Source organism: Strix uralensis, chromosome 4 (assembly GCF_047716275.1).
Source record: "Strix uralensis isolate ZFMK-TIS-50842 chromosome 4, bStrUra1, whole genome shotgun sequence".
NCBI lineage: Eukaryota > Metazoa > Chordata > Aves > Strigiformes > Strigidae > Strix > Strix uralensis.
Genome location: NC_133975.1, coordinates 93,910,364 through 93,936,316, shown reverse-complemented (window position 1 = coordinate 93,936,316; position 25,953 = coordinate 93,910,364). Strand labels below are relative to the sequence as shown.

Sequence of the window (25,953 nt, the reverse complement as noted above, 5' to 3'; positions counted from 1 at the left end):
CTGCTAGTACTTTATCCTTGGCACAATTCATTCTTGGTAGTAAAAGAAGAATACAATAAAGTTGCAATTTTCAGAGTGTTATTAGTTTTAAAATTCACTTTAATTAGAGAGTAGGACCACTTCTGAGGGCTTTTAAATTATCCCACCATAAATATAAGAAGTTAAAATTAATTAATTTCAGTTTAATTATGTGTGTCTACATCATCCCAGCAAGTTTCAAAACATTTTGTCTCATGACCTGTGATAGAAACTTTGAGAGCAAATCACAGTACATTCAGATGACATAGTTTCTAGTGCCCTCACAAATAACTGTTTTCACTTCCCGCTAACCTGTAGCCCAAACTTGGAAACCTTATGCCAGTTTCGATAGACTTCCTTGTGATTTTGCTCTGGCAGATCTGCGTGGTATTTATTTAAAATGGAGCCTCTGCAGAAATTCATGTGTGGGAGGAAAGATGATTTACCCTGCAATAAATATGCATTTTTACTAGATGAATTACATGCATAAACTCTCCTTTGTGTTCTGCCAGTCAGAGTTCCTGCTTGTGAAATTGGTGTTGAAGATGGCAAGTAAATGGCTGTGGATGCTGCTTTCTTCCCTTCTGTAACTTTGGTTTCTCTAGTCCAGACATAAAGGGCACAGACGTGTCTTTCTTTTATGTGCCTCAATTTGGAATTGTTGGGAACAGTTTGCTTTGAAGAATCACAATTATGGTTGGGTAAAAAATTACTTTATTCACATCTTCAGTTTCTGATGTATTAGGAACATCAAACACCAAATTAGAGGAAAAATGGAACTAAAAGCACAAATGTATTTGACGGTCTATGCTAGTAAATAATATCTTTAAGTTAGTACCAGCATTTCTCAATTTAGCTGTTTTCTTTGTTACGGCATTTTTAAGTCAGAGGAGGCCAACTGAATGCCATGGACTCTTTCAACATTGCTAACAGGTGAATGCACTAATAGGTGAATAATTTTTATCTTCTCTTTCAGGTGAGGGAATGTTAATTTTGTCAGCACATGCTTTGCCCTACCCTTCTGTGTGAAAGGTTTAGCATAGGATAGTAACTGTGGTACCAGCCTAAGCGTGAGAGTCAAGTTCCTGACATTACTCAGCCAATGTTTCCATGTGGCTCAATGTAAGACATTCACCATTTGCAAGCTGCAGTGTTGTCTTCATGAAAAGAAGGAACATTAATTTTTATTTTGCTTCAGAAAGCATTTTGACATCTTCAGATGAAATATGCCATCACTGAGGCAATTACTGTGAAAAACAATGAGAGTATTTGGAAACAGACTAACATTTGAAATTAGACTGATAATTAGGTAGGGTTTTTTGTGAATTATGGGTTTATTAAAAAATGTAAAGTGAATTCAATAAATAAGTTGCTCCATCATTTGGTATACATAAAAGATTTTAACCTTTTTCCCTTCACAGTTAAGTTACCAACTTAAAGTGGGCATCATGTACTGCAAAGCTGGGCAGAGCACAGAAGAGGAAATGTATAATAATGAATCAGCAGGTCCAGCCTTTGAAGAGTTTCTTCAGCTCTTGGGAGAACGAGTTCGACTCAAGGGATTTGAAAAGTATCGTGCTCAGCTGGATACAAAGAGTAAGGCTTTTTCATTTTTTTCACTTAAGTGAACTAAATGCATCATATGGTTGCTAACTGACTTTTTATAGAGTTCTTAAAAATAACCTCTTTGCTGTAGGAATATAGTTGCTTAATACTAGAAGGGAAAGCAGAGGAAGTGTGTAATTTGACCTGTACCCATATGGTCTTTCAACTCTGATAATGATTGGATTTTTGTACTAATTCGATATGAAATTGTCACTAAAGCTGCAACAAGAAACCAGTAACTGTGACTATTATTGGCGTTTCAAATCCATCATCAGTGTGTTGTCTAAAGAGTAATCAATACACTTGGCATGCCATATTTTTTTTTTAATGATATGCTAATAGACTGTCACCAAAAAAGTTTTGAGAGCCCATCTATGGCTCCACCTTGGCAAGTTGATCTATTGCTTTCCTGCTGTGTCTGTTGCATGTAGTTTTTCTTCTAGGCAGTTTTGTCTTACTCCTGCTATCAAATGTATTCCTCCCTCTGTGATTTTTCTTTTGAGTTACGGAAATTAAACTGGATTTGGCAGTTATATTATCAGCTTTAACTGTAAAACATATTGCAACAAAAATGCAATGGAAAGATGATCTTGGGTGACAGTATCTGTAAAAGAAACTCCCTACCTTTGGAATCAAGCATGTGAAATACCTGTTTATCAACCAGTACATGCTATATTCAATTTTTAAATCTATTTAAAAACACTCAGGGGGAAATTTTGGTCTTTCCTTTGGGTATTTGAATTAACGAGTTCCTATGGAAATCTTTTGCTATTTTGCTCACTTGCAGCAAAGGAAATTAAATGAGGAGTTGATTCATGAAAGCTGAAAGGCATTCATCAACTTCTGTGCAGCAAAAACTGCTCATGTCCTGGGTCTCCTGTCACAAGTACAGTAACTTGATGTGCTTTAGTGCTCCACCATTCTGCCTTGTGTCCTTAGTTCTTATAGGCATCATGTTGCGATCTCTTCAGGCTGTTCTTGATCAGCCTAATCATCTCTCCTCAGAGCATTACACAACTTCCTGTGGTTTTAAACCTAAATTAATGCCTGTTTCACACACATTTGCCATTGACCATGCTTTCTTTTAGTTGCAATACTTATATTCCCTATTTATTCCCTTGACTGCATCTACATGTTGCTGTTATGTCTCCTCTGTGCTTTTGTGACATTACCCTTAATAAGCCGAATCTCTCTTACTGTTAAGGGAGGCATGGATTTCTCTGCTCCCCCCAGTGCCCCCCAGTTACCAGTATTACCTAGTAACCTTCCTCTGCACTCATCCAAGTTTGAATTCAGTCTCTTTATTTAGCGGCTAAGATTATATGCGTGATTCCAGATGAGATCCAGGCAGTTTCTTGCTGTAATATTTTCTTGCCTTTACTGGAATTATATTATACAATAATTCTCAGGATGGGTTTTCCTTTTCTGCATTGCCAACGTGTTATTTTATCAGTTACAAAAATAAGCTAGGTCAAAAATGAAATGGGTATGGAAAACAGCAAATATTTATTATTTCATAACTTCTGGGTTTATACTGTGACCTCCTTGTTACTTCCAATAAAGTAAAATCTTCTCTTCCCTTTTCTTCTGGTTTAGTTAAGACACCTGTTTTGGTGTCAGTCCACACACACTGGTTTCTAGTATATGTAAATGCTGTATGATTAAGAGTTGATTCATCTGCTCAGATATATCCATGAAAGCTGTTAACTGTGTCTTTAAGTACTTGTTTGAAATTTTCTTCTAAACAGCAGAATTTTCCAGTAATGTTTTGAGTTCCTTCTTGTTGCTTCTGACTTGAGGAAATGATTTTGTCAGGTTTTGATTTTATGTACTGCAATCTAGCACCTCGTGAATGGATATGTGTGTAAACTTTTAGTTGACTGAATCTCTCCTGGTTTTAAGAGTTGGCATCTTGTAATGAAGGTTTTCTACTCTGTGTTGAGAGCTGACCTGTCTTTTTCACGTTGCCCAGTAGACCTACCAGCTCCATTCTGTATCTAAAAATAAAAAAAGGCTTTACATGAACACTTCACTGTGAGCAGAGAGGAAGGGGGGTGCTTTGAGTGGAAACTGCTGCTTTCATGAAGGGTTTCCTACATTTTCAGGGTTTACAGGCTCACATGCGTGGGACCTCATCAGCTAGAACTGCCTAGGAACTCCTAAGTTGTCTGAAATCTTTCAGATCATGTCTGCAAGCTTACTGAGGAAACACATGACTACACAGCATACATGAGTTCTTAGCAAGCAGATTTAGACAGCAGCCAATGTGAACAATGGCAACAAACTTTTGTAATGGATCTTGATGGTGCTAGGTTTTCCTTTCTGCCAGTGTGCAAAGCCCAGACTGGAAGTGGGGGAAGAGAAGGTGGTTTTCTGGGGACAACACTAGGCTCTTTGGATAGCTATATTCAGAAACCCTTATTGCATATTCTGCTTAGGAAATGGCAAAAAAAAAAAAGGGGGGGGGGGGGGGGGGGGGGGCACCTTGTGATAGGCAAAATGCTAAAGACCAGAGATGGTTGCAAGAGCTGCATCTCAGATGTGGGGAATATGTGAACAGCAGAATACAGACAGGCAATACCTCTTCGATAGCTACCCTAAGTAATCGATCAGTCTTTTCTGCCTTGGCCCTAACACAGAAAGGCCTGCAAAGGAGAGGAGGTTGTGGTTTTTACTGTGGCTTAGGTTATATGGTTTTGTTGAAACAGCTATTAGGAAGTGAGCTTCTCCCTTTTCCAGCTCTGTGCTCTTCTGTTTCTAGAAATTACTGTCATGAAATAGTTCTTTCAGTCTCATTACTCGGGAAATTTTCCTGCATAAAAACTCCGTTTAATGTCAGCACAGTTGATTGCAAAGATAATCTTAAAAAGAAATGTCTGTGCATTAACTTGCAAGACAGGTCAGTGCTGTGTCAGCTACTTAGCTAGTTCCTCTGCTTTTGACAATACTTTGCAACCTACGAAAAGCAGATGAATGATGTAAAACACGATGAAAGATTTTCTCAGCATGGAGGGAAGCTGATTTGTATATGTACTCTGGAAATTTTCACAAGATGTTTTTAATTTATGCAAATTTAGAAAACTAAAGTTGCTCTACCAAAAGGCAGTTTCAGAACAGTTGTTGTTCTTAGAAATTTTTTAGAATTAGGGGCCTAATTGGTAAGTATCCGTAACAGAGCCAATTTTTAAAAGGAGGAATCTCATGCATCCTATTAACTGAAAGCCTATTTAAGTATATTGGATCCTTCAAGGGCTTTAGGTTTGGATCTCTGCCAGTGTCACTGTGGAACAGAGCTGCTACTTTTAAAGTTTTGTTTGTATATTTCTAGCATTACCAGAGGGGAAGCAGTCTATCTCCTGGCAGCCTGCAGACTTTGGATAGGAAATAGAGCTTGAAAATGTCATCTATCGCACAGTTGCTAGAAGTTTATGGGCATCACTTTAAAGTAACAAACATCACAGTAATCTTTCAAATTATGATGTCAGTCATTTTACTTTATTTTCTAGGTGTAATCTATGCTTTATTTCCCTCCCCCTCACTTAGTCTTATTTCTCAGTGTTTTAAATTAGTAAATGGGATCAGCTGGATGATGCATGATGGTAACCTGGCATGTGTGTCCAGCAGAGTGGTACCATAGTTGGTGCAGGAAATGAAGGCGATTGATTAATGTGAGTTGTAGGAGTTTAGGAATTATCTATTTGATAAGATTATAAATTTACCTAGTGATGGTAGGTTTCTCTATTAGATGGTTATACTGCATGACTTTTGGTTAAAACATGAGAATATAAAACCAGCACAGAAGATACTAAATAGATTAAAAATCTAGGGAATGAATGGACTTCAAATTGACATTTCATTTAGGGATTGTCAATAAACCCCAATGTTTCTAATTAAACAATACAGATAGATTACCTTCTTAACTTGTACTATTTAACATCTTTTGAACCGCATTTAAGAATAGACCTACTGTTGGGTATGAGACATTCACTGGGAAACCAGTAGTCAAAGGAGGTGAGAGGTTCCTTGATTGCTTAAGAAGCAGAAATGGGGATGGGGGAAGTCCATCTGCATTTCTCTGTGTTTGTGTTACAAACTTTTCTGTTACAAAATAAAGGATTCTGTCTTCACAAACGATGTCTGAAAAGGATATTGGAGGTTGAACATGAGTGTTTGGTGTAATCCTTGTGTATAATAGAAAGGAGAGCAGGTTTGAGAGGTGCTGAATTTGGGCAAATAACTAGGAGAAACTAAAAATAAGCAGGGCCTTCTAACAGCAAAGGTAGATGGGAACAACATTAAGCTCTGAAACTTCTTGTGCCTTTTAATTGTGAGCACTGCTGCAGTTTGTAGCAATGGCTGTTCCTTCTCCTGCCTCATCACAATTGTTTATTTTTTTGTTTTCCTCCAATTCCTTGCAACATATTTTCCTTTGAAACACTGAGTTAGATTTTCTACTCGTACTGGATTTTATAGTTTTCTAGTGCAGAGATTTTAAAAGCTGCTGTAGAAGCAGAGACACAGTCCTGTGGCTTCAGTGAGGTGAATTTATCAGCAGTATGCTGTTGGTGTCAGTCACAGTTTCGAGCACTGTTGATGTTGGAAAAAAATGCTTGAATGGGAGTCTGTTAAGACAGTCCTTGTGATGATAGCTGAGAAACACCGGAAGGACAGAGGAATAAGGTGTATTTTTAAAGGTGAATAATGATAGAAGGTGAAGATCAGATAAGTCCTCAGCTAACTGACCAAATCAAGTAATGGGACAAGACTGAGAAGGCAGCATTGATGGGTATGCCATAAACCGATGGCAGGAGGGGATGTCTTCAGTGTAATAAGTTGCCAATGAGTTTGTGGATCCCTTGGGCCTCTTTTAAATACAAGGAAATCAAAGTAGATTGCAGTGCTGGCTTAGAGTTCTGACCTTGAAATGATGGATATATTCCAGTGCGGAGTCTTGGATTTTACTGCAGTGGCAGTGATTTGATTTAAAGCAAACACCTGTAATCATTGTGTTGTACTTCGGAAAAAAGTATTCTGGACTTGTAAGAAGGAAGAAATATGAATCGTAAGAAAGATGCACAGTCTCTAGTGGATATGGACTTGTGTTTGTAGTTGTGTTTGAACAACAGGGATTTAAGCTGTGAAGTACTTGAAAATAATTGGAATCGTTAAATGTGTGGTTTGGGTTGTAGCCTTATTACTTAGTTTGCAGAACCAGTGCTGTTCTGAGAACCCTTTTCTGCCTCAATGAAATCCATCCAGGAAAGTTGAAATTTTGGCTTAAATGCATAGGTGGTGTTCTAGCATTTTATTTGTGAAATTGTTTTATCCTTTTCCTCTTCCCCCCAGGCCCTTTTGGGCCCCTTCCCCTGTCTGTCTTCTTACCCACCTCCCTTTCTTTTTGCACCTGCTCCCCCTTTCCAGTTTTTTATAATGTTTTTATATGCTCTATTTATGAAAGATTATGTAAAAATTAGCATATTTAAAGTTAGACAAGAAAAAGCCAGTAAGGAGTTACATTGATGTTTAGGTGACTTTCAGGTGCATCTGCCTCCTTCAGTGTGGATTGTAATTATCAGGCAGAGGATAGAAGCTGCTGTGAACTGAGTTGCAAGATGAGATGATTCTCTTTCAGCTGTTGTGCTGTTACAATTAGCATTAAAAAGAAAATATTTAGCAGTGAGCTAGTTTTTCATAATGGCAATGTTGAGTGCTGGAAAAGAGCGCCCGATCTCCTTGAAACTTTAACTGAGATTTCTTTGATAAGATTGTAGGAATCTTTTTCTTATTCCCATTTTATTCTATATAGATGATTTAGAAATGCAAATTCTTGGTGCAGCTATAATGTAGAAAACTTACTATTTCATTTTATGGGTGATGTTACGGTTTTTCATTTACAGCAAAGCTACCTCTATTTTATTATTCCAAATTTGACAGAAAACAAAAACCTTTTGTGAAAGCTTATACCCAAAATCTGGGTAAATAAACTGTGTATCTATGTTATTGTAAATGCCTCACAAATTCAGAGCTATTATCTCCTTAGTAACATCATCTCTCTGCCAATAAAAAATGCCAAGGTGTAGTATTTAACAGCTTTTAAAAATACATTGCTACAAATATCTGGGATTATATAATATACTAGCATGTTTATGTAACTTCAAATAACCAGGATGCTTTTTTCCATATATAAATCTATTTTTTTAATTTCTGCTTGAAAATGGGCTTTTTGTGCTGTGGACAGCAGTTACATTTAATAGAATATATTCACTACTTCAGCTTCAAATGTGTTACTACTTAAATTAATGGAACATTTTTCAAGGTATCTCTTTTTTTTAAGAGAAGGAAAAAGTAAAAACAGAAGTTCCCAATTTGTCTGTATTCAAGTGTTGTCTTCAGCCAACACTTTGTAAAACTTAATAATATCCCCTCTTCTTTTTTTCTTTCTAAACTTCATAATCCTAGTTTTTATCATTTTCTCTCCACATGGAAGTCTCTCCATCCACGTATAATTATTTTTGTGGCCTGTTTCTGGATCCCTTCTCTTTCTTCTATAACTTTTAAAATAGGGTGGCCAGAACCCCAAACAGGTGAGAGTACCTTTGATTAATATACCAGCATCATAATGTCATTGTTGTGGGCTTTTTCCATCATCAGCTGTAAGCATGCTAGCATCCTATTTGGGTTTTTGACTGCTCCTGTCCATAAAGCACCTGTTTAAGTGAAGGTTTTATCTGACTTCATCACAGTTCATTTAGAGTCCTGATGTTTAAAAGAACCCATTCGGTTCTTTCATATATTGTCGGTTATATGTCCATTGATATTTAATTATGCATGAGATCATGGTATTCATTTGCAGTATCTTTCTACCTTCCTTTCTGGAGTCCTTTTCACATTCCTTACAGTTGAATTTCATTCTGATTAGCCTGAGATATTGGGCAGTGTCTGAAAATTATTTCAGACTTTGTTATCACTTTTCATGCCTAAATAGGCCTTCTTCAGGGTTTTCTGGTATGGATTCCCTATTCCTAACAAGTTCTTCATTGGGAAAAGTATGCAAAATTACATGTGCCATCTATGTGTCATTTGCTTTGGCAGGTGAATAAACTTTGGGTTTTTACTTGCAGACATTTCATCTAGGTTAAAGGATGAATAGCAATTCTTGTATTGGCTGATGCTTTTCTTTGATAGTAATGAAACTTTGTGTTTAAACTTTTTCTAAATGATGCTTTTATTTTCTCTTTTTTCTTTAACTGAAGCTGATTCAACGGGTACTCACTCTCTATACACAACATACAAGGACTATGAAATCATGTTCCATGTTTCTACTATGTTGCCATATACTCCAAACAACAAGCAACAGGTAAGATGGCTCATGCCTATTTAGAATGAATTTTTCCTCCATCTCAAAAATAGCTGAACTATTGAATATTTGTGAGAACTTTCACTTTTTAATAGCAAAGACAGCACTTAGACTCAAAAGTATCAAAAGTAAATCTGTCCATCTCTGTGTCAGGAGGATGAGCAAAGCAGATCGTTGTAGGTACATCATAGGTAGATTTTTCTCCAATAGGGCTGTTTGCTATTTAATTATGCATTATTTACTGAAACTTTGATGCAAATATACAATAATGTTAGTAACACATCTGTGTTACATAAATAAGAGTTCATGTCTTACTTGATGTCATTTTCATGCTTCTGCAGGAAAGTCCATTGCACGTTAAGGATTGCATTCAGCAGATTGTAATGTGCACAGAGTCAGAGGTGATGTGTGGGTGGTTAAGCATCCTGCACAGCACACAACATGAGATGACATGAGACAAAATCCCTTTTTTAGTTTTAATTTTTTTGTATTACACTGAAGAGCTGTGTAGGCTGACCTGCTTTGTTACTCTGAAGTACCTGGTCTTGTTAAATAAATTACCTGGTCTTGTTAGGCCATTTTGTGCATGATGTGTATGCATTTTACACTAGAAACAATGTTATTTTGTGTTTCTGCAAATAAAATAGACATTTCCTTTAACAATAACAGATAACACAGCATTCTTTTTAGTTTGCTTTTTTACACTTAATATTATGCTACTTTGTAGTTTACCTTTCTCTTTTACTGTCGTCATGGATTTTTATTATCCAAGAAAATCATTATACCATGTCTTAAGGACAATGATGACTATTTTCAACTTGAAATAGAACCTACTTCTGGCTTGTAAAAATGTGTGCAGTGGGGAATGTTTCCTAGCTTCCATGTATCACTGATAACTCTGATACTAGCAGGTTTTGTTATTGTTTTTCCTCTTTGTTTAGCTTAACATTTTTCCTAACAACATCTTCCTGTATGCTACATATTGAAATGAAATAGCTATGAAAATGAAAATGCCCATGCCTGAAATTCATTAGATGAATAACTAACATTCTGGTACTTGTCATATAAATCCTCAACTGTTTCAGTTTTCAGCCTGAAGTATCATTCAGAATAAAAAAATTGAGCAATAGTAATTTATAATAATGAGAAATAAATAATCAAAAATTGTGGAAAAACTGTGTTTTAACCTATGCATCTTTTTTTTTTTTTGTTAAAGCTTCTGAGAAAGCGACATATTGGAAATGATATTGTGACAATAGTTTTCCAGGAGCCTGGAGCACAACCATTCAGCCCAAAGAACATTCGATCCCACTTCCAGCACGTCTTTGTCATTGTAAGAGTGCACGGTCCCTGTACTGACAGCGTTTGTTACAGGTAGCTATTGCTAGTTTCACTGAAAACAGGAAATTTGAGTACAAAGGGAGGTATCATTCCTCTTTAAATTCTCAGTAGGGAAGCATAATGAAAGATAGGGATTGAGGAGATTTTGGGTCATGTGAATTTAGAACATTACTTTTAAAAGTAAATAGACACACATGAGTATGTAAAGGAAATGCCTAATGAGTAAATTAATGCTGTCAGTACGTGTGTACACACATACATGCATATCAAGTATTTGGGAGTGATATTAAAATTCTGTTCTTGCTTTCTTTTTATTCTCTTCATTAAAAGTGTGCTAGAAGAGTATTTCTATTTTGATTCTTATGAATTCACTTTTTGTTCAGATAATTTGGTCATCTGAGCTTATGTTTCATTTTTGAAATTAAGGCAATGAAAAAGTATGACTAACCTCTCAGAAGCTAAGCTCTCTGAAATATGTTGTCTGAAATATCTTCATTTCTTATTTCAGTCCAACAAAGACATTTCAGAGAATTATGCAGCAAAAAAAAAATCTTAGTGTGACCTTAAAGTCAGTATGATTAAAATAGAAAATGGTAATTGTTAATAACATATAGTAAAGAATTGGAAGATGAGATTCCTATTTAGCATACATTTTTTTAACTAAATTGAAAGCATATAAAAATGTTTGAGTTACACTTCTTTTTATGATCAATGAAACTTTTAACCTTTGTTATATCCTGAACTCTTCATGTATTTTTATTTTCAAATGTTGACTGGTGTCAGCAAACTTTTCTAAAGCTACTTCATTTAAACTATGAAGCGTCAGAGTAATGGATTTAGAGTAGTTATCTTGAAATTGAGGTAGCCTTAGAATTAACTTGTGAAATACAAATGTTCACGTAAGTGTTTCAGTCAAGTGCTTATTTAGAGGAAGAGCTAAGACTGCAGTATCTGAGATGGTGTATTCATGGTTTTCAAGTAAATATAGTAGGATTTAAAGGATTTTCTGTCCCTGTAAGTTTTTGGTAAAGCTCACACAGCACTTCTGAAACTGATGCGGAACTTTGTACATGTATTAAACTCTCCTGGAGTAGGTGTGTTCGTGTTGATACTCATTTTAAGGCAGCTTATTGATACATTCCACAGCTACATAATTTTTGTGGACATAGCCTGTTTCAGCTCTTATTCTGTACAGAAACTGATTTTGAAGTAAAGGGAAAGTCAGAAGTACATCCACAAGGGGTACAGATACATTTTTCCATTTGAATTGCATTTTACAAACATAAGAGAGAGATCTGATTTTGGTTATTATTTTAAATAATATGACTGCATATTTTCAATTTCTTCCTTTTAAAAGGCATGGGAAAGATTTATACTCGTTACACTAATAAATTTTAGATGTCTCAGGGTTCTATTTCTGACCTTCAGACTTCTGAATCGCTTTCATTTTTGAAGTGTTCACAACTACAAGGGCTGGAACCTTACTGGTTACTATATTAGTGAATAAAATTTGAGGATTTCAGCTATAGTGATGCTACAGGCTTAAATTTTAAAGGAAGGGGGAGCAAGTAGGAAAAAAATTGTGAGAGTGTCAGTGTTCACTTTGATACAAGAGACCACCAGAGCATTGTATATTCTGTGCACTGTCTTGAAGATTAAAATCCTTTTTCTTTTTTTGTCTTCTCGGTGCAAACACTTGATTTAAATTTATAGAATTCCATTGTGAAAAGTTTTTCTAGGAAACTTTTCAAAGTAAGTTGGACTTCTTTTTCATGGAATTATTTGGAACAGTTTCATAGATTCATAATTCTAGACAAAACAGGAAGCCATATAGCATAAAAATGTACTGGAATTTATATTAAAAACTACATAAGAGGTATAAAATCAAGCATTGTCTTGGCCAGTGATTCTTCCTCACAACTAAGATAAACAGTATTTCAAAAGTCTGGATTCTCTGTCAGCATCGTTCACTTTTTGAAACTTCTCTAGCATATGTTAAAGATTAAATTCTTATCCCTGTGATTCATGATGTTGAAAACCTAATCAAACAAGACGTCACTGGTAGTTTTTCATTATATCCAGTAATTGTGTTTAACACTTAGGCTTCTATCTCATAATAACAGGCCCTTTAGGACCATGTCATGGTTCAACCCCAGCTGCCAGCTGGGTACCACACAGCTACTTGCTCACTCTTCCCCCCACCTGAAAACTGAAAAATCCCTGACTTAAGATACGGGCTACTTATCAATAACTAAAGCATTGGTGTGTTACCAACATTATTCTCACACTAAATCTAAAACACAACACTACCAGCTACTAGGAAGAAGATTAACCCTATCCCAGCCAAAACAGTACAGACCACTGAAGATGATCAAGAGTCAGATGGTTGCATCATGAGCACCCCCTGTTGTATACTGTTAGATATATTGGCATACATTTGAAGGAAATATGACACTCAATGATATCTTTCAATACCAGTTGCCACAAAATACAATTTTAAAGAAGCAAAATGACTAAAACCAAAACAAACAAAAAAAAACACCCCACCACCCAAAACCGGAAGATGTGGTTAAGAATTGGGTGACTTAATTTTTATTTTTACTGTTCCTGTGTGCCCACCCCACTGCACAAAAAAAAAAGCTTTACTAGTATTTCTGCAATCTCAGTTATTGATTTGGCGGGGGGGATTTCTCTGATTATGTTTAAGGATTCAGATAAGTTAGAACAAAGTGTGAAGATAATACCAGCCAGTCTTCCAAATGAAACACCACATACATTTCTAGTGTGTTTAAGTTCCATCCTACTTTTCTTTATAAAACTACACTACCATGATATTTTGGCCAAAATCAGTTAATGCTTTTGCAGATCTAGTTATAGATATGTGGTAAATCATATTTGGACTGTTTGTCACAAAACTGTTGCAGTACAGTTGTCAGTCTCCTCTGAGGACAGACTGCCAAGTGAATGATACTGGACTGGAATGGCAAATCTTCAGTGATGCCAAACAACTCTCATCTGCTCTGTATCAAAAGAGAATTGACCAGGCAGAATAGCTGAGCTTGTCAGCATTGCCTAAGGCCATCTTATTGTCCAGTCCATCGCTTGGTACGGAAACTAAAAGGAATTGTTGAAAAAGAAAGCATCTATTTCTAATATATGCCTCCAAACTTCTAAGAAACTTCTAGTATTTTTGGAGTCCGCTTCTGTCACTAGCATGCGATATCAGCTAGTGCAGTTTTCAATACAGAAATTTAAAACAATCAGTAGTGTGATGTGTATATATGCATTCAGTCACCATACAATTATTCTCACAGTGAAACTGGCCTTGTGAGGTGAGTTTATTGTCTCTACCTTTTTAATGTGTCCATTTTATCTGTATTTCAAGTATTGGTCATACGCTTCATGTTGCTTTCAGATGAGCCTTTCAGCTTTAGGTAGCTAAATTATAAGCTAGCCTTTGTGATAATGTGTATTACAAATTTAACAAAATTCAGAACTGCCAGACATGAGTGATTACTTTATCAAAAAGCCATGATTTTGCACGTGGAGCTCCTTAAGCTGTGGTACTGAGGATGACTCAAAAATGCCTAGATGCAAAAATAAGTGGCCTTCTGTTTATACAGTAAGGGGGACATAATCACAGTGGCAACATTAAAATGTAAATATAGGCATATTGCCGAGAAAAAGAGAGGAAAAAATGAGGGCTTAAGGAAAAAAGGAAATGTATTTTCTGTATTCAAAAACTGTTGAATTTGCATATGGTGAAAGACTTTGCTTCTTCCTTATTCTTTTATTTATTTTTTTTTTTAGTGTGGCTGTGACAAGATCCAGAGATGTACCATCCTTTGGACCACCTATTCCAAAAGGTGTCACGTTTCCTAAGTCAAATGTGTTCAGGGACTTCTTGCTAGCCAAAGTCATTAATGCAGAGAATGCTGCTCATAAATCAGAGAAGTTTCGTGCGATGGCCACCAGGACCCGTCAAGAGTACTTGAAAGACTTGGCAGAGAAGAATGTCACCAACACACCTATTGACCCTTCTGGCAAGTTCCCCTTCATCTCGCTTGCTTCAAAAAAGAAAGAAAAGTCCAAGCCTTATCCAGGAGCAGAGATCTATAGTTCTGGTGCTATTGTATGGAGTGTCCATGCAAAAGACTACAGCAAGGGTATGGAAATAGACTGTCTACTAGGCATCTCTAATGAGTTTGTAGTCCTCATTGAACAGGACACAAAAAGCGTGGTGTTCAATTGCTCCTGTCGAGATGTGATAGGGTGGACTTCAACGGACACAAATATCAAAATATTCTATGAGAGGGGTGAATGTGTTTCTTTGGAGAGCTTCATCAGCAACATTGATGATATCAAAGAGATCGTCAAAAGGCTGGAGGTTAGAATGTGTTCTCTTGTTTGGTTCCCTTTCTTTACTTTCTTCTCTCGCCCTGCTGCCAAGTAAGGCTTCAGTTTAAGTATGCTTGGGATCCTTAAAACTGTTCTACTTGTTTATTGTTAAATCTGTAAGGGCTTCCCTGCTTTTATTTCTCAAAATCCAATATTGGTTTCACTTTTATCAGATATCAGCCAACTTCAGCTGGTTGTGTGTGTGTCAAAAATATCTCAGTATATTAAAAGGAAAAAACAAAACCCAGAGCTTTCGGATGCATAAATTGCTCCCACACAGTAACTACAGAAGTGTCACCTTATTTCCTTTCCTCATTTTCCTTCCCTTTCTCTGTTTTATAGGCTTGTTGTATCTTGTTTCAAATGAAGCTGTAATATCTTTGAGACTGATTTATTATGTTGCCAGCAGGGTGCAGTCCCAATCCCTATTGCAATGTTCAGATATTCTCTGAATGCATGTGATAAACTAAAAACGCAGTGAATCATGGTATCTGTCTATAAAACATCTGTCCATGCTCATTTTTTATCCAAGTTATGAAAGAGTGTGTTACGTTTCACTGTCTTTCCTGTAATTTCACAACTGTAGTTGTATAACGACCAGGAAAAAGGGAAAACCAGGCCCTATTAAATTGCTCTTGATGGTATTCATGCTCATGATACGTAGAAGAGTTGGCATAGACCCCAGTTTACTGTGCTTCATAGTGGCATGCCACCACATTCTGACTGAAAGTAATGTTGCAGTTTACTGATACAGCTAGAAATGTAGAGTGGTTGTTTGGTTACTAAAGTGCAAAATATAAAGTAGAGGTGTTGTGTAACTCCCATGTGTTTTTCTGTTGTGTGCTGCCATGCATCTTCTGAAATTCCTGTGCTTTCAGTAAAAATTTCAAGGAAGAACTTGGGTAGCCAGACTTTACTGAAAATACTAGTTTGAGTGACAAGACCCATTTCAGCTGATATGTACCCAGGACTGTTATATATATTCCTTGATCGTGTGCCACCATTGTCTTGGGAGTTGGTTGACTGTACAAAAATGGAGCCCTTAAACCTCCATTAGCACTGACGGTCTCTCTGTGTATTAAATTCTGTCTTCATTTCAATTCACAGCTTGTGACTAAGGGCTGTGAAACAGTGGAGATGACTCTGCGTAGGAATGGTCTGGGTCAACTTGGTTTCCACGTAAACTATGAAGGCATTGTGGCAGATGTTGAACCCTATGGCTATGCGTGGCAGGCGGGACTGCGACAAGGCAGCCGGCTGGTGGAAATCTGCAAGGTGGCTGTAGCCACTCTAAGCCATGAGCAAATGATTGATCTTCTCAGAACATCAGTAACAGTGAAGGTTGTCATCGTCCCTCCGTATGAGGACTGCACACCACGCAGGTATTGTATAGTAGCTACCTTTGGTCTGAAATTGTATTTTGATTTGTGGGGTCGGGTGGAAAGAAACACCACAGAATAAGTGTTAACCTCCAAAACCCATGGTATAGTGATAATACAGCATCCAGTATTGTAAGATGAAAGAGGAGGGCAGGAAAACCTGCTCATATTCAGACTCCAGGCCCCACAAAATATTCACTGAATACCGTGGTTTAATAAAATGTTTGAAGAACCTCATGTACCCTTGAAATTCCATGGAATTTAACGTGGAAATTAAACAACTTTTTGTTGACAGTTGTGTGTTTGAGACATCAAAATTAATTGTACATTTCCTTCCCTCCTGTCCCATTTGTTGGTAGTTTGCAATGCCTGTGGCCATAATTCTTGAAAGCTATGAACAGACTTACATTCTTCTACTTTCACAAATAAGAAAGGCTGCAAACGATGAGAGTTTATCAGAGGTATGGATCTGGCCAGAGAAATTGCTGCAAATTATAATTCTTCTTTACTTAGTAGCAGATCTTGCTGAATCTCTCTCAATTCCCATCCCTGTTAAGCCTGAGGCTTGTGTCAACTGTATTACTGCTTTTATAGGTTTAAAATGTTGCTTGATCAGAAATAAGCAGTAATATGTGCTTTTTTTTCTAAATAGGACATTAAATGCCTCCATTTTTCCTGAACTCACACTAAAGCTTGCTGTAAGTTTTACTGCTCCCATCTGAACTCTGCGGTTGTCTGCAGCATTCAGCTACATCACTAAATTGGATTCCCATGTTCCTGACATCCTGTATTAATATTTTGCAAATACTATATGATTAAAATGGAATGATCTTTAATAGACTAAATTTGCCTGCAGGCTAGCTCAAGGTTTTTATGCCAGATTTGCCAAGAAGAAGCAAGTACAGTTATGAAAGTTCGATGTTTTCCTTGCAGTGAGAGACTGAGAGAGCGTTTTGCACTGCTGTTTTCTATTCAGGCAATATTTCTGTAGGGGTAGATGCTAAATCTTTATGTACTGAAGGTTGGGGCTGAGCTTAAATGCATATTTATTGCATTGATTTGAAATCGTGTTTTCAAGCAAAGACCTCGTACTTCCATAAAAGAAGAATCCGTGTTTGTTTTTACTGTGAACCATATTAACTCCTTTCGTAACTGGTAGCTAAACAGGAGCATAGAGTAAAGGAGTTTTATTTGTCCTTTAGTTGTCAGTGGAAAATTGAATACATGTCAGGGATTAAAATGAGCAGTGGCGTAAGGTCACCCATGAGGTATTTGGAAAGCTTTTGTACAGTATTTAGCAGCCCGAGCAAATGGAAAGTTTAGCTGCAATCATAGCAAAAGGATTAGAGCAGAAAAATCTGTGTGGAAAGCACAGATCCTATTATTCCTGAACTAAATTAAGTACAGCCAAAAGTAGATTTAGCTTTATTGGATCCAAACCCATAGTGGGAAGAGAAATTACTGCACTTTTTGAAATATGGTACTCAGCATCAGTGAGTTTTGTTGTTGTCCTGCAGTGAGTAAATGCTCGTGGTGGATTATTGCCTAGTTATAAAATTTCATAAAGCACCTCTTTATCCTGCTTGCTGTATCCAAAATCATTTAGGTTTAGGAACTGTCTTGAATTTGTAGCTATCCTACGTATATTACTAGAGACTTGACTTAAATCTTTGCACAAAGCAATTTCTCTTTTGGCAGTCAGTTTTCCATAATTGGAGTCCTTCCGTTGTGTCCTCTGGAGGTCATTTAGTATTTCTACTATAGTAACTTCTACAAACCATAACTAAGAGGAAGATCAGTTCTGCATGGTATAGTACAGTCATATGAGAAGCAGTCCCTATCCTAATAAATTGATTGGCATGAAGTTGGAGGAAGAGCAGGGATGCAGTTAGATAAGGTGACATGCCAACAGGCAAGTGTACAAGGTCAGTAGCAGGTATAAAAATATATCCAAATACCCTGATTCACAATCTAATGCCCTACACAGAGGGCAGGCCTTGTTATGGTTATATCTCTACTAAAAGGCGGTCATTAAAACACTGCCCCTGAACTCATTTAGTGGACTGATTGCTGACCTTCAAGTTAAGGACACAGCAGCAAGAGGAAATTGTGTTTTCTTGCTTCTTAAACTGTAACTATGTTTGCAAAAAAAGAGAAACCCAAAGTACTCAAGGATATAATCACTAGGGAAGGAATAGCAGGAGACATGAAGAAAAAGTTAAAAACAATAGTCTCGAGATTTTTGTTAGGTTGTGAGTGGACTTTGAAAACGAACCTCCGGATCATCCCCATCTACCATGCAGTGGTTCACATCAGGGTGGCCCGGGAGCACACAAACGTTTCCTTTCAGCTGAAGCTGAACTAGATGTGCTTCCGAAGCACACCTCTGCCTTCCAGCTGCTGATTTAATTTGCAGGTCAAGACTAGAGGGTAGGCCAAAGTAAAACCACAAAATGGTTTCATTTTGTCTACTCATATGAGGCTGCACAACTTGCTGATGTCAGCATAGCCAGATAACAGGTTATGTGGTTTGGTTTGTATTTTAGCTGGGAAGAGATACTGATATTTCTCAGTACTAATGGTGTAATCACGTAGAGGAAGAGCTAGAAGTTGAAAACTTTGCACTGATTGTTTATTTTTCCTTCCCGTTAGATAATGATGTGTGTAGATAAGTAATCACAATAAAAAATTCACTTAAATAGATGTATATACATTTGTCAAATTATCCTCACTGGCGCTGAAGGTCACATCTACTTTCCAAATCTCTCTTTTTAAATGTATGCAGAAGTTCACACTGCATCTTACGTGGACTGCGTTAGCTTATGTTTCACTCCAGTTTTTTTTCTGTCCTGTTCCTGTACATCCGTAGGAAGCAATGGACATCTTTTGGGTTTGGCATCTACAATTTTTAGCAAGTGTTTTGTTTTCATAATGTGCAAATTTACCAACTGAGATACTCCAAAGCCAAAGGTGTTTGAAAATGAAGTGTAATGCATTATTTCATGGGAATCTTGTCTCCATTGATGTATGTGCATCAGAAAGATTTCTCTCAAAAAGAACAAACATTTCGGGTTTTATTTCTCTGGGTGTAGGTAAGTTCTAAAACCCATCACTTTTTTAAATTAGGAAGAGGGGAGGTATCCTTGAAGCAGATTTTTTTGCTTTTATAACCCAGTAATCAGATGAAGAATGTTAAAATTTGTTAAATATATGTGTCTAAAAAGCCAAATCTTACATTTACTGTTTCATAGAATTGATTCAGCTTCTGCCTTCAGATTTCTATCCTTGTGAACATTTATTTATAGCAGCATGTTAAACTTCTTCATTTCCAGGAGTTCTTCAGAAAACTACCGTATGCCAGTGATGGAATACAAAGTGAATGAAGGAATGTCGTATGAATTCAAATTTCCCTTCAGAAATAATAACAAATGGCAACGAAATGCAAGCAAAGGACAGGGACCTCATGTGGCTCAGGTACCATCCCAAATACAAAGTCCAGTAACATCTAGGATTGGCTCTGGGAAAGGAGAAGGGAAAATGCCACCCCCAGAACGAGCAGCCAACATCCCCCGAAGCATTTCTAGTGATGGGCGCCCGTTGGAGAGTCGGAGGTACGTGTCTTGTCATTGCTGCTCAGCATCTTGTCTGGAAAAAAGCACGCTAGACATATCTAAGCATCTGAAAACTGCTTTTAATCTTGGTTTTAATTAGTCAAAAGGCAATATGAATATGGGCGAAACATGAGCCAAAAGGAAATACCTTTCCTGGCATGATTAGCCGCAAAATGAAGTGTTACAGGATTGTTAGGCTATGTGTCCCTGTGTTGGATGGTATTCTAGAACTGCTGCATTGTTATTTAAGTTTTAAATTAGTTACAATCAAGGTTTTAGATCTAAGTGTTCCTGAACTTATGCATTTTGTAGTAAATCAGAATGTTAGCTTGTTTTATAGGCTTGTTGGGATCACGTAAAGCTCCCAAGGCAGAAATAGCATCTAACGGGGTGTTTAGCAAGAGAATTCTAAGCAGCCCAAAAAGCAAATTTATGTGATTGGGGAGTTTTCAAACTTTTTAGGCTAGAGATGAGATTGCTTTAAGTTTGCATTTCTCCAGGGTGGTTTGGGGTTTTTTGTGGGTTTGGTTTTTTTTTAAACAAGAAAGAGATTATAATTAAGATAAAGGTATCAGGCACATCCTGTCACAGTATTTTCATTCTTCCATGGAAAAAGATGTATTTGATAGTATTCAAATGAACTGTCATTGTTTCAATTATCTATACGAATCTGTCACTGTCTCTGCATTTACAAAGAAATCTGTTGAAGGAAACAAGCTTGTAGCTTGTATTTCTTCTTTTGGACAATTCCTTTTAAAAAAAAAAAAGTTGTAGACAGATTCTGATCATGCTTTACACTGCTGAAAAATATAAAGCAGTGAAAATAAGGTGTATACTATAGAAAATTTAAGACGGTTCTAATGAATTAACTCAAAACATTTTTCACATCCTGAAGAACTGGGGATTTAAAAAAAATAAAAATGTTCAAAGCTGGTACAGCCAAGACCAAAAAACTACCAAGGTGAAACTGAAACTTCTGTGTAGGACACCTTGTTAGGAAATCATAATAGTTGGTAAGGACTTAATTTTCTTACTTTCTTTTTCATTAGACACTATCTATCATACTTCTGCACTCAAACTGATTAGAGAGTGCCTCCCCAGTTGTAGCTTTCTGTAAGTTGAATATATGTATACTTAAAGCTCCCATCAGTGCGAGTTGCAAAAGAAAATTTGTGACACTGAGAGCACTAATAATTTCTAACAATCTGGAAGATTGTGGAGAAGGTTGCAGAAGCCAGTGAGACACTGGACTTAGCTCTCTAATGGTATATTTGGACCAACGTAAGAATTGCATGGCTTCAGGCCGTATCTGCCTGTTACAGCTAAGGACAGGCAGATGCTGAATTTGAAAGGAATAGGAGTTGGAGTGTTGGGTGTTTTTGCTCTCTCCAGTGCTGTAGAATCTCGCTCTGTAATTATGGAAGGCATAGTAATACCTGGGCAAAGTTTAAGGCAGTGGCAGAAGATCAGATTCAGTTGAGTTGCTGGTTTTTTTCAGACACTTCCATCTTTTCATGGTATTAACCAGCGGTGGGTTGACCCTGACTGGATGCCAGGTGCCCACCAGAGGTTCTCTGTCACTACCCCCCTCAACTGGACAGGGGAGAGAAAAATATAACAAAAGGCTCATAGGGAGAGATCACTCAGCAATTACCATCATAGGCAAAACTGACTTGACTTAGGGAAATCAGCTTAATTTATTGCCAATCAAATCAGAGTAGGATAATGACGAATAAAACACCTCCCCCCCACCCCTTCCCAGACTTTACTCTCGATTTCTCTACCTCCTCCCCCCACCAGTGGCACAGGGGGACAGGGAATGGGAGTTGTGGTCAGTTCATGACCCGTTGTCTCTGCTGCTCCTTCCTCCTCATGGGGAGGACTCCTCACACTCTTCCCCTGCTCCAGTGTGGGTCCTTCCCACGGGAGACAGTCCTCCACAAACTGCTCCAGCATGGGTCCCTGCAGGTCACAAGTCCTGCCAGCAAACCTGCTCCAGCCTGGGTTCCTTGGGACCACAGCTCCTGCCAGGAGCCTGCTCCAGTGCAGGCTTCCCACAGGGCCACAGCCTCCTTTGGCACATCCCCCTGCTCTGGTGTGGGGTCCTCCTTGGCCTGCAGGTGGGTATCGGCTCCTCCGTTAACCTCGGTGGGTGCAGGGCACAGCTGCATCACCAGGGCCTGCACGGGGGGCTGCAGGGGAATCTCTGCTCCGGTGCCGCCTCCCCCTCCTTCTCCACTGACCTTGGTGGCTGCAGAGTTGTTGCTCTCACATATTCTCACTCCTCTCTCTGGCTGAAGTTGCTGTTGCACAGCAACTTTTTCCCCTTGTTAAAAACGTTATCCCAGAGGCACTACCACCGTCACTGATGGGCTCGGCCTTGGCCGGCGGCGGGTCTGTCTTGGAGCCGGCCGCATTGGCTCTGCCGGACACAGGGAGAGCTTCGAGCAGCTTCTCACAGAAGCCACCCCTGTACCCCCCAGCTACCAAAACCTTGCCACGCAAACCCAATATGTAACCAAAGAGTTTTGTCTCCAGTCTGCAGCTGGCTGTTGCACACCTCATGTGGAGGAGCATGAGCATCTGGCTGCACTGAGAGACAGGGTGTTAACTGTGTTTTTCTTGTGCATAAAATCCTCTGTGGGCAAGATCACACACCTAAAGCATCCAAGATTTATCCAGTCACTGGATGCTTCTAGAGGGGGGTTATGGCCTGACAAATGTTTGTGAAGTGAAAATTACATTTCCATATACTCGGTATTTGTTTTCAAAAAATGAAACTTTTGACTTTCCATTTCCTTAATTTTCAAGGTATGTGGCTGGGGTTTTTCATCTCTAGACATCCTTTTAAATATTTTTAAAATTATTCTTCAAAAAGGGTTCTCTTGGATCTTTTAATCCTTAAAAGTGTATTATCAATTTAGCTTTTAAGTTTGGCTGGGAATTTTTTTTGATGCCTGAAAAATGTCTTCTCTCTTATCTTTCTGGTCTGCTAAACATGTTAGTCTTGGCTGGATCAACTTTAAATATAACAGCAGCTGCATAAGGTTAATGTGTTTCCAGTTAAAGTGAGGAAAAATACGTTTTTGTCATTTTAAAGGAATACAGGAGGTGAAAAAAAGCTCACTCTGGGACTCATTTGCCTTTTCTCTGCATGATAAGAGAAAGCTTTGCTTTTGGGAAAGCTCAGGTACTTCTATTCTTACTGTTTAAAATCTCTAAAATCAACAAAGATGGGGTTTTCATAGCCCTCTTAGCTATTGTCTCATTTAATTTTTTCCCCACTAACATTCATACTTTCCGTAGCTTAAAGATCACCTCTCGGGAGGTGCTGGAATCTGTCCATGTTTCTGGTGCAGGTAGCAGCGATGCTGCTCCGCTGTGCTTTGCTCCCTATGATTTGTACTTTGCTGAGCTCTCGGTTGGTTGGAGAAATGGATGACCAAGGGGTAACCTGGTGATATGGGTAGCAGGATCTATATAGTGGTCCCTGTGATCCAGCAAGGGCCCTCCAATTAACAGGATTATAAATATGACCCCACCGGCTACTTCAGTGTCTCTTTCTCTGCAGTATTTATGTTCTATACAGAAATTTTAAGGGATTTTAGAAGAAAACGCCTGTCATCAGCAAAGCAGTACAGCTAACCTATATTTCCTTACTACCATTAGAGCTTTGCTTTCACAAAGAAGGTACTGCCTAAGTGTCAGTGAGGCTGGAAACACCTATGAAGGTCAGCATCAATAAGTAATTTCAGTACTAAATTATAGCTGTAACCTCAATTTTGATCTTTGGTTGTGGTTTAGATATCTCTAGCTACCACTTGCATTTCTGCAGTGCTGAGCTGCAGTTCAGGCTTGCTGATGTTTGACTGATCTTAATACTTAGTTGTTCTGAGACTGGAGCTGGCATTTATCCCTCTGCGCTCCTGCCTTTTGATTGCACATTCTTTGTTTACTGAGCTGGGCGCAATGATGGCATATCTCATCTGCCGCTAAGAAACAGCAATCTGTAGTTTGTGATCTGTGTTTTAAGGGACATGGCAGCTGAGAAACCCCCAGTAAATTGATCCATGTGGCCCTCTGAGCTCTGCATCTGAGATGATTTTTGGAACTAGCGCTGATACCGTGGGACCACAGAAGGTTGGTACTGTCGTTAGCTCTAGCTCCAGCAGGTGGGATTTCAAAGAATGATATAGAGGTATTATATATTTCTGACGCATCAGACCTGACATGGGACTTATTTTAATGGTCAGCAATAAATCCATGACTTACATTAATTCAGGAAAACCTGAATATTTGAGGGATTTAAACAAAAACAGCTTAACAGACAAGCATTTCCCTCTTTGAGTACAAAGTGCTCTCAGAGTACAGAGAGTACAGGTGTAACTTTTTGAATTACCTACTAGTGATAGTTGACTGATGATCACTTTTTATAGCTAGAGTCTCTATGCATACTGAATTAAACAAATTTATGTTTTTTACCGTTGTTGATATTTTCACTTTAGTCCTTCTAACTATAGTAAAAGTAAATAAAAGATGCATTACCAGTCCTGAGAACAGGAGGATTTCACTTCATGTAAATAAAAGCCTCCCTATGGAGACTGCTATTGTAGGTGGGAGAGTAGCTTGCTTGACAGTCCCCGATTCTGAGAAGGCAGACAAATGCCCAATCCTGTGCCTAACCAGCAGAGTATGTAAATTTGCCTTTATTGAATTGTCTTCATGTACCCATCTCACTAGCTTATACTTAAATTCTCCCTGGTCCTCATAGTATCCTGGGTCCTTCAATGTATTAATGGTGGATGCGCATATTTGTAGGCAGGAAAAATAACACGAAACTTTATGAATCTTAAAATAAATCTCTAATGTTACTGCAACATTAAGACTGGAAAATCTAATAATATAAATGCAATAAATTCAAAGTTATGGCTTCTTTCACAACATTAAGTAGTCCACACGGGACACTATATAGCCTATAACCCAGAATAAATATCAGAGTGATACATTAAGGAAAAGAACAATAAACCACATATATGTGAAGTATGCCAGAGCTAATGTCATTGGAGAAGATGTCATTTTAGAGCTTGGTTCTCCCACCCCCTTCCCAATTTTCAGTTTTTATTTTGTATACTTGGTTTCCAGATTTTATTAAGAAAAAACTTGGCCAGGAAAGGAAATGAGATTGTGTTAGATGGTAATCTCTTCTTAAATATCATAAACTGTAAGCAGTCTTAACTAAAACTTGATTCAGCAAATGTTTGAAAAGTGCGAAAACCAGTGAGCAAAGCATGCTGCTGGACTTGTGCACTTCAGTGTGCAGTTCAGTACTGTTCTGGATGAAAGCTCAAAGCTCTAACTAGAAAATTTCTGAACACAGTCAATATTTTGAACCCAACGAAAAACTGAATTACAGCATGACTGCAGTCAAATACTGGCTGTAAAATTCCACAGTATGGAAGTGTTAGAACAATATTCCTTAAGACTGGCTTTAAGTCTTATTGAGGACTTTAGAGCACAGCCTTGCCCTGAAACTTCAATACTGCTTTGAACAATGCTTGTGTGTAATCGGTGACAGTAACTGTGCTAGTAGCAGTTTATAGGTTAATTCCTGCAGATAGATTCTAGTTTAAACTGTTCCCATGTTATATAAAAATCCTAATGTGCTGCTGCTTAGCTTGGATCGGTGATGTTTTTCCTAACATAAACAAGCAGGTGTCTGTGCTCATCTTGCCACCTGTCAAGTGAGCATTGTAGCATCGGGAGCGAGCATTGCCTGCCTCACAGGCTTTGAGGATTTGTTATTTTAAAGTTTTCAAAATGTTCTTCAAATTAAAATGTGTACTAATGTGAGATTACGTATTATGCGTTCCTTACTGGTGCCGGGACCTAGAGCTGGACCTAGCAGTGGAAAATCAAAGGTTTGCTGGCACACCTGGCTGGATGGCCGAACTCCTGAGTTCCAAAAACATCTGAGAAGAGCTGTGTCATGTCAAGAGTTGGTGTCTCTTGTTTGACGGTGGCCATCAGCAGGGACCAGGGAAAAGCATAAGAAATGCTTACAAGTGTAAAGGAAGGCTCCTGAGCAGGTCTGACAGCCTCCCAGCTGGCTGCTCCTTGAGATGGCCTGGAGCCCAGGCACCTTGTTCCATGGTGTTCAACAGCTGCGGATGGTATCTCTTCACCCAGGTGCCTGCTCATTGGTCTTGTGATAGTTGAGGTCTCCTGCTTATTTTTTTGTCATGAG

The 25,953-nt window shown here is 38.1% G+C and overlaps 1 protein-coding gene across 8 annotated transcripts in view; it reads left to right on the top strand.

Annotated features, from left to right (window-relative positions):
* The window catches only part of SIPA1L1 (signal induced proliferation associated 1 like 1), a 223,384-nt gene that overhangs the window by 161,764 nt on the left and 35,667 nt on the right, over window positions 1-25,953 (top strand). For all 8 annotated transcript variants that reach the window (XM_074867967.1, XM_074867966.1, XM_074867965.1 and 5 more), the window contains 6 exons: window positions 1,440-1,614; window positions 8,877-8,980; window positions 10,197-10,354; window positions 14,132-14,708; window positions 15,827-16,101; window positions 19,431-19,709. In XM_074867967.1, coding sequence (XP_074724068.1) covers window positions 1,440-1,614; window positions 8,877-8,980; window positions 10,197-10,354; window positions 14,132-14,708; window positions 15,827-16,101; window positions 19,431-19,709 — 1,568 coding nt within the window. The remainder of the gene's footprint in view (window positions 1-1,439; window positions 1,615-8,876; window positions 8,981-10,196; window positions 10,355-14,131; window positions 14,709-15,826; window positions 16,102-19,430; window positions 19,710-25,953) is intronic.